The sequence below is a fragment of the Pristiophorus japonicus genome, chromosome 2 (assembly GCF_044704955.1).
Source record: "Pristiophorus japonicus isolate sPriJap1 chromosome 2, sPriJap1.hap1, whole genome shotgun sequence".
NCBI lineage: Eukaryota > Metazoa > Chordata > Chondrichthyes > Pristiophoridae > Pristiophorus > Pristiophorus japonicus.
The window spans coordinates 18,169,039-18,177,580 of record NC_091978.1 but is presented as its reverse complement, the minus strand read 5'-3'; the positions used below and the strand labels follow the sequence as shown (position 1 = coordinate 18,177,580).

Here is an 8,542-nt window from a genome sequence, read left to right as displayed (position 1 = left end):
TACTGATCTGTATGGTGCTTACATACTATTAACTGGAGAGTAGATAGCCCCCAGATGGGAGTACGCACTTTGAGCATTTGCACTCCAGTGACTTCTCTTGTATTATATCGTTATTCTTCGATGGGTATATCTGAAAATAAGTTACCTTATTTGATAGCTCCCCTCTTCCAATCCCCTTTCCCAGCTCACTCTCTCTATCCACTACTCTGCAATGCTGGCCTCCTTTCCCCTTCCAACATTAGTGTAGATCCTCCAGCAGTCTTGGCTCTGCTTTGCGGAATTCCCTCCTATTGAAATATTTTGTAGTGGTTTACCTGGTAAAAAGTATCCAAGCCGGATCTGCTCAAGCATTTTAGCTGGAGAGCGAATTGTTCCTGTATGAACAAACCGAGCTGAGCCACGAGAATCAGGCACTGAGGTAAAGGGGGGGGGGGGGGGAGGGGGCAGTTGCTAAGACGCCATACACCATGGTAAAAGATAGCATTGAGAAACTGTGAAGACAGAACAGTGAAGTCCCGCAAGGCCACTTGGTCTATGCATTTACAGTACACAAAACAAAGCTTGCCGAACAGAGATTAGAAATAGGCTAAACACCTAAATATGTGGCCTCAGCAAATGTGCACCTACACATATACTGTTATGCGCAGATGCAGCCAAAGGTAGCTGAATAGTTTAAGAATGGGACCTGTGGCTTCTAAAAGTTAGAGCGTTCTCAGGATTCATCATAACGGTGACCTATGAAATAGAATGCCCATCAGCTTGAACAGGAGGAAACAGTATAAATTACTCGTCATTTGAAGTAATACTATAGAACAGTTGCATAAAACCAATGTTATTAGCCAATGTAAAGCTTGTTGTTTAAAACCATTTGGGTCTCAAATCACGCAGATTATTGTTGCAGGACGAGCAAATCTTTGTTTTGACCATAATTACAGGAAATCCGCAAACACCCCCCTCAATTCCTCTGCCTTGCGACTCACCTTCAATCACCTTCTCAATCGTCTGTGTCTTCAATGACCACCCCATGACTGTTTTGTGTCCATTCTTCTGTGAAGCATCTGGAGTCATTTATTAACGTGAAAGTTCCTGTTGTTGAATGTTCATTAATTACTTCACTCAAGTCTGTAAACCCAATGAATTCTATTTATTCATGATAGTCATGTCTTGGGATTCTTTTGCCCCAATTGGATTTAGAAAAAGATTCACGTTGAAGGGTATTGTATTTTAAAGCAATGCTTTTGTGCACGTTAGAAAAAGGCGCACGGGGCCCGAAAGGTGGTTCAGCGTGAGGCCCAGGCCATTTTATCTCCCGTGCCTCATTCAGCAGTGCTGAAGCCGGGAACTATGTCACGGGCGGGAGCGGGGCATCAAGAAGGAGGCCAATGCCGTTGGGGACCCAAGTGAACAGGACCCTGGCATAAAATCAGTGCTGGAACAAGTGGGCGAGGAACTCTAAAGAGCTACCGGAGCACTCGGGAGCTGTCGTAAATTTATAAATAATTACTCTGGCTAATTACAAATAATTACTGCTGCCTCCAGCTTGGTTTCACTGGCGTGTTTGGCCCAGTGCGGGTCGCCTGCTTAGAAGAATGAGAGGTGATCCGATTGAAACATATAAGATTCTGAGGGGGCTTGACAGGGTAGACGAAGGGTCATCAACCTGAAACATTAACTCTCTTTCTCTCCACATATGTTGCCTGACCCGCTGAGATTTCCAGCATTTTCTGCAGGAGGAACTTCTTCTCTGAGGGTCGTGAATCTTTGGAATTCTCTACCCCAGAGAGCTGTGGAGGCTGGGTCATTGAATATATTCAAGGTGGAGGTGGACAGATTTTTGAGCACTAAGGGAGTCAAGGGTTTATGGAGAGCGGGCAAGAAAGTGGCGTTGAGGCCAAGATTAGATCAGCCATGATCTTATTGAATGGCGGAGCAGGCTCGAGGGGCCAAATGTTCTTATGGGAGCGAGTGATGCTACCGGAAGCAGAGTAGGTAGCGGAGGCTGACTCAAATTTGTAATAATGATTTTGCAATATAGTATGCACTCAACAAAATACAATAAAGCAAGATTTTTTTGTTTTACATTGTACTCATTAAAATTGCTGACACCACTGGAACTTGATACAGTACTTCATTTTAAATATCATCTGTGTAACATTCAGAAAAGTACAATAATTTCAAAGTAGGCTAAAGTTTACAGCATGTTTCTTCCTCAGTACATCAGGAAGTTTCTAAAATTTGTGCTTACAAGACCAGTATTCCAGTTAAGAGGAGAAAAATAATCAAACATACACAAAGCAGCAACACCTATTTTCTACTAGCTCCGAAATCAAAAGTAGCAAACAGCATCTTGCCTACTATCTGTGCAATTGGCACTTGTACAGAAAATAAATTACATCAGGAAAGGACAAAGTCCCCAAACCTTAAATTATGTGCAAAGATACAATGTAATGTCCGTGCTACCCTTTTAAATAAATTATAAAGCTTTCATTAGAAGAAATTGGAGCTTTACTCAAACTCCAGATTATTTGACTGGTATAGCCTCAGTTTTAAATGTATACGTCCAAAGCTAATCGGTGATTTGCAATTTATAATCTTCAAAATAACCCAAAGCTGTACTGCTATATTGAGGATTGTAGTGTTACAGGATGCCATCATAATCCAACTGCTCTTTCCCTGTAAATTCTTAAACTTTTCCCCAAGGCAAGAACTCCTAAAGCACAAGGCGGCTTGACAAACCAGCGAATGATCCTCATGCATTTAAAGCACCTCTTAATTTATGAAAGAAAAGATTCATAGTATGTGAAGCACGGTTGTGACATTTCCGAGACTTGAAATAAATGCGTCTATTCATTTACTGCTAGTTATCGAATAGTTATAGAACTGTCTAAAATAAATGTACACTCCTGGTAAAGAGAGTTCTATCAACATGCAGAAGAAATTAAATGGGGATTTTGTTTTTGGACTGGGAGATGTACAAGGTTTCCCCGAACAGAGGATAAAAAACAGTGCATTCTGCCTTAAATGTTAAAGTGAAACCCCAGCTTTGAGATGCATCCTTAACGTTTCCCGTACCGAAATCCCTTTTCACTAGAAATTCTAATCATCAGGAAAAAAAGCTACCCGAATTGGCACTTGGAGATTTGCAGCAGCACTTAACTGTCCAGATCTGAAGTTTCCCTCTAGTTTACAGACAGCTGATTTAACGCTGGCCTTAAGAGTGGTGCTACTGCCCCAACATGTGCAGGCAGCAACCCCCAAAGCAAACTTGGCAAATTCACTAAATCCGGCAAAAATATGACCTCCCAGCACACTGCACCATCAACAAGATGCACTGCTGCAACTCGCCAAGGCTTCTTCGGCAGCACCTCACAAACCCGCGACCTCTACCGCCTAGAAGGACAAGGGTCGCAGATGCATTGGAACACCATCACCTCCACGTTCTCCTCCAAGTCACACACCATCCCGACTTGGAATTATATCGACCTTTCCTTCATTGTCGCTGGGTCAAAATCTTAGAACTCCCTCCCTATCAGCACTGTGGGAGCACCTTCACCACACGGACTACAGTGGTTCAAGAAGGCGGCTCACCACCATCTCCTCAAGGGATGGGCAATAAATGCCAGCCTTGCCCACATCCCATGAATGAATTTTTTAAAAGCTGATTCCGTGAATCTGGCAGGTCCACATTGGGGCTCTACTACCCCTCCAACAGCAGTTGTAAAGCCGCTATAGAGACTAACCAGCCTGTAAATCAGTTGCAGATCTCTCTTCTTCTTCAAGAAGATAAAATAGTTAAGAGGCTGGAGTTGAAAAAGCACAAAAAAATAAAATGTTTCTAAATCCAATTAAGAACATTCACAATTCTACAGCTTCAAAACATGTTTTCTGAAGCTACTAAATATACAGAGTATAAATGTTGTGCAGGGTCATTCAGCTTGAAGCTGCTAATATCCATGATGTGGATGAGACGTACTAGTTAAAACCCACCACGCTGATCTTTTTAAAATCGTTAAATAAAACAAAAATCACAATTATTTAAGTTTGTGCTAATAAAACCGTTGGATCTCGTCACTACTACCAAGTGCTGCAGATACTACTTTCTTAAAATAGCGCTTTTTTTTGCTCTGATTTTCTCTGGTGAGGTTGCTGTGCCCCCCTGCTAGGGTCAGATCCCGCAGGGGACAGACGGATTTCCGACATCTCAGCCAAGCGGTCATTCTTCGCGTGAGCCCCGGACAGTGTCGGTCAGTGCGCCATGTGATAAACTCAGCCAATGTACGCTTCTCATCCAGCATCTACTTTCCCAACACAGGGAGGGGTGGACGGCGACCAAGAGCGGAAACTCCGGTTGATTTCCCCCACCCCCTTCTTAGCCCCGAGCACTCGGGCCACAGGTTGGTGCCCTGCCCGAGAGTAGTTGGCTCAGCACAGACCACGGAATTGAAGCTGCACTTTCTCGTCTGTATGGCAACACTGGGCTGTGGCTGGCCAAAGACCACCTTAAGTGCAGGAATACCATCCAAGGAGGGCGCGGAGCACCTCGAGTCTCGTCGGCGAGAGCATGCAGAAAACAAGCACAGAAAGCAGAAGGCGAACCAGACTCCCCACCCACCCTTTTCTTCAACCACTGTCTGTCCCACCTGTGACAGACTGTAATTCCCGTTTTGGACTGTTCAGTCACCTGAGAACTCACTTTTAGAGTGGAAGCAAGTCTTCCTCAATTTCAAGGGACTGCCTATGATGATGATGTGGGTGTACCCACCAGGACTAAGGGCAGGGGGGGCAGGGGGGGAAAGGGGGTGTCAGTCACTTTTCTATTAGAACATAAGAAATAGGAGCAGGAGTAGGCCATTTGGCCCCTCGCACCTGCTCCGCCATTCAGTAAGATCATGGCTGATCTGATCTTGGCCTCGACTCCACTTCTCTGCCCGCTCCCCATAACCTTTGACTCCCTTCAGGGGGTTCCTGATCCCAAACTGCATCTTGTGGCAGTGTCTGCTTGAAACCTGAAGGTAGCGACTGCTCCGGGTCCATTCAAAAATCCCATTTCAGCCGCAGAAATCAGGAGTAAACTCGACGAGAAGTAAAGAAAACCTACAGTGCTAAAGTACGCAAAAGGTGGAAGATAAAAAAAAAATCACATTTGCAACTTAAAAACTCGAAACACAAAAAATATGCTCTGCTGCCAGGCACCACTGGCTGGATTCTAGAATTTACAATTTTGATTTCCATAATTCCAGTTGAGGTTCAGGATAGGAAAAAAAAACACTTAAAAAAAAAAATATCTTAGCAGTTTAGTCCTGCAATAAACAGGGCATTTTACTGTTTCTCCCACCAAACTTTGCTGTGTCCAAGGTTCGGCTGGCCAAGTGTAGAAACATCTGAAGGACAAATTCTACAGATGGACAGGCGCTCTGGCAAACTGCAACCATCTCTCCCAGTCACATTCTCAGAATGCAAACGCGCTCCCCCCCAGAAAACCACACAGATATACGGAGTGAGCACGGAGAGAGTAACCAGTACGGCAGTGCACTCATGTCCCTCTCGAACAAAGAGCCTGCAAGGTCAAGCACGTCCATTATTAGACGGGAGAGTGGAACATGCGTCCCCCACCGGCTGGGAAGTGGGATTGTCACATTGTCCCAAGGCCGAGCTTCCATCTGGGCGTCGTCCTGGCAACCATTTCCAGAGGCTCGAGATTTACCCTCCTGTAACCGGACACAGCTCACAACTTGGCTTTATCCGCCTCACCGCCTTGGTCAGCATGCCGGTGTGCTTAGTGATGTAAAAGTGCAAGATGTTCACATTGAAGGAAACTTGTTGTGTGGGGATTGCTCGACTGAAAATCAGGGACAACCACAAAACTATTTACAAAAAGGTAAAGGAAGAAAGTTACAAATCCGGACACGTGATAGAATTCCTAGTAACTATACAATCAATGGAGTGTCCAAGCTCTTAAAATGACAAACAGTGCATTGCACTATCGGCACTCCTGTATTGCTACGTTACTTTTGTCCAAGTTTGATTCGCCTATCATGCAGACTGCAAGGGATAGCCTTTCTGATCTGGATTTACAAACATGCATACAGACGTAGATATACACAGCCAGACGCGCATACACACACACACACACACACACACACACACATCTCTTTCTCTCTTAGGCAGTCCCCTGGAGTCGAGGATGACTTGCTACCACACTAATATGAGTTCTAAATAGGGTTGTCCATTGGGTCCTGATGTTTCAGGTCCTGAACTTCATTTTAGAGGGTGGAAGATGCCTGTGCATGAATTCTTTTGGGGTGGCCGTTGCACACCAGCCACCACACGAACTTGACAGAGCAAGGTCTTGGTCCAATGGCAAGGGGAGCCAAGACGATTGGAGACCAGGCTCTGCACACACACACACACACACACACACACACACACACACACACACACAATCCTGAATCTAGAAGCCTGGGAATGCTCTGGCCTGCAGACTTCTCTACAAACAGCGGGCAGCCGAATGGGAGGGAGGGAGGACTAGATGGGGAGGAAAAGATAAATGGAAATGACAGAGATACAAACGCACACACACAGACACAGAAGATGTAGACAACCCAGATATACACACAAAAATAAGTGTACTCACACTCCCACACACTCCTTCCATGGTAGAGGTGAGGTTTGATAGCTAGTTGTATTATTCAATCAAAAAGGGAGAACTAGTCATAGAAACATGGAGTGTTACAGCACACAGAGGCCATCAAACATACGATTGTGTTTTTGACCTCACCAACCATCTAATCTAATCCTTGCTCACCCCCCATACCCTAGCAGTCCTTTTCAAGCAACTATCTGACATTATTTTAAGAAAATTTATGAAGAGATTTGTGGATTTTTTAAGAAACTCCTATTTTTGGGCCTGCGACACCTTTTTATTTCAAACAAATGTATTTTTTTTTAGTGCTCCAGGTGAAGGATTCTAGTTTGGGGAAATGGAACATTTTCCCATTGCTAGCAGCACACGCTTGAGCAGAAGTGGGGTGCAGCACGAGTGAGCTGCAGGATAAAGTTGCCTCTATGCTGACCCAACATATCTGCCTAAGTGCCAATCACAGTATCCCTTATTGTGTCTGTGCAATATTTCACTATTTCTGCTGCAGCCATCCTGGAGTGACACGACAACATTAAAGATAAATCTGTTCTATGGGGCCACACTCAAAAACATAGGTTGAGGCTGCTCAAACCCATTCCATGTCGGACCTTTACATACATTCTGTACCGAGTTCCAGAAGGTGAAAGGGACTGTATAGCAAACCACTGCACCACCCGTTATCTTCTAGCTTGAAGGAGAATAGGCAAACAAAGCCAGGTTGGGAGAGTCCATTCAATTGTCAGGGACTCACTGACTACTGAACCAAAATATCTTCTGACCAGAATCATACAGCAACAGAAGGAGCCCATTTGATCCATCGTGCCTGTGTCAGCTCTTTCAAAGAGCTATCCAATTAGTCCCACTCCCTCTGCTCTTTCCCTAAATGTTTCCGTTTCAAGTATATATCCTCTTTGAAAGTTACGATTGAATCTGCTTCTATCACCCTTTTCAGGCAGTGTGGTACAGATCGTAACAACTCGCTGTGCAAACAACAGAATTCTCCTCATCTCCTCCTCTGGTCCTTTTTGTGAAAAGAAAGTGAGATGGTGGCGATTCTATTCAAACGCTGGATGGGCTCCCATGTTGTCGTCAAGTCGATGGCCAGCTGTCACTAAGTCACTGGTTCCTTTGCCCGCCCCAGGTGCTGCTGTCTCCCTTTCCCTTCACTGAAGTAAGCAGAGTTCCTCATTTTCAACCACATCTGCGTTGTTTTCTCCTTCCCTCAGAGCTTCTTCCTCTGCCTCTTCGTCTGGTTGTGTCTCCGTGCCACTCAGCTTCTCGCGAAGCTCCACCAGCAGGTCGCGGCTCTCACTGGCTGGGAGGTTGCTCAGGTAGTACTGCGGAGCAAACTCAATCAGCCTAGGAGAGATGGCAAAATCCAACAGACTGGCGTCAGAAATCACACCTTAAAACAGACTAAGTGGTATATACATAGTATTTACAGCACAGAAACAGGCAATTGGCACCCCATCCACCACCTTAAACATTCACTCTCTCCACCACCGGTGCACCGTAGCTGCAGTGTGTACCATTACAAGATGCACTGCAGCAACTCGCCAAGGCTTCTTCGGCAGCACCTCCCAAATCCGCGACCTCCAGCACCAAGAAGGACAAGGGCAGCAGGCCCATGGGAGCACCATCACCGCCAAGTTCCTCTCCAGTCACACACCACCTGACTTAGAAGTATATCAGCCGTTCCTTCATCGTCGCTGGGTCAAAATCCTGGAACTCCTTCCCTAACAGCACTATAGGAGTACCTTCACCACACGGACTACAGCGGTTCAGGAAGGTGGAAGGGTGATTAGGGATGGGCAATAAATGCTAGCCTTGCCAGCGACGCCCACATTCCAGGAACAATTTCCCAAAACCGGCTTTTTCAATGTTGGGTTTTGCGCAGTGAAT

At 45.4% G+C, this 8,542-nt stretch overlaps 1 protein-coding gene across 4 annotated transcripts in view; it reads right to left on the bottom strand.

Moving 5' to 3' along the window:
• Positions 1-1,103: 1,103 nt before the first annotated feature.
• Positions 1,104-8,542, bottom strand: part of LOC139236107 (putative pre-mRNA-splicing factor ATP-dependent RNA helicase DHX32) — a 207,028-nt gene continuing 199,589 nt past the window's right edge. For 3 of the 4 annotated variants that reach the window (XM_070866799.1, XM_070866798.1, XM_070866801.1), the window contains exon 12: positions 2,093-7,999. In XM_070866799.1, coding sequence (XP_070722900.1) covers positions 7,804-7,999 — 196 coding nt within the window. In that variant the 3' untranslated portion in view covers positions 2,093-7,803. Of the gene's footprint in view, positions 1,123-2,092; positions 8,000-8,542 lie in introns of those variants that run through there. The other variant, XM_070866802.1, reaches the window with a different exon arrangement.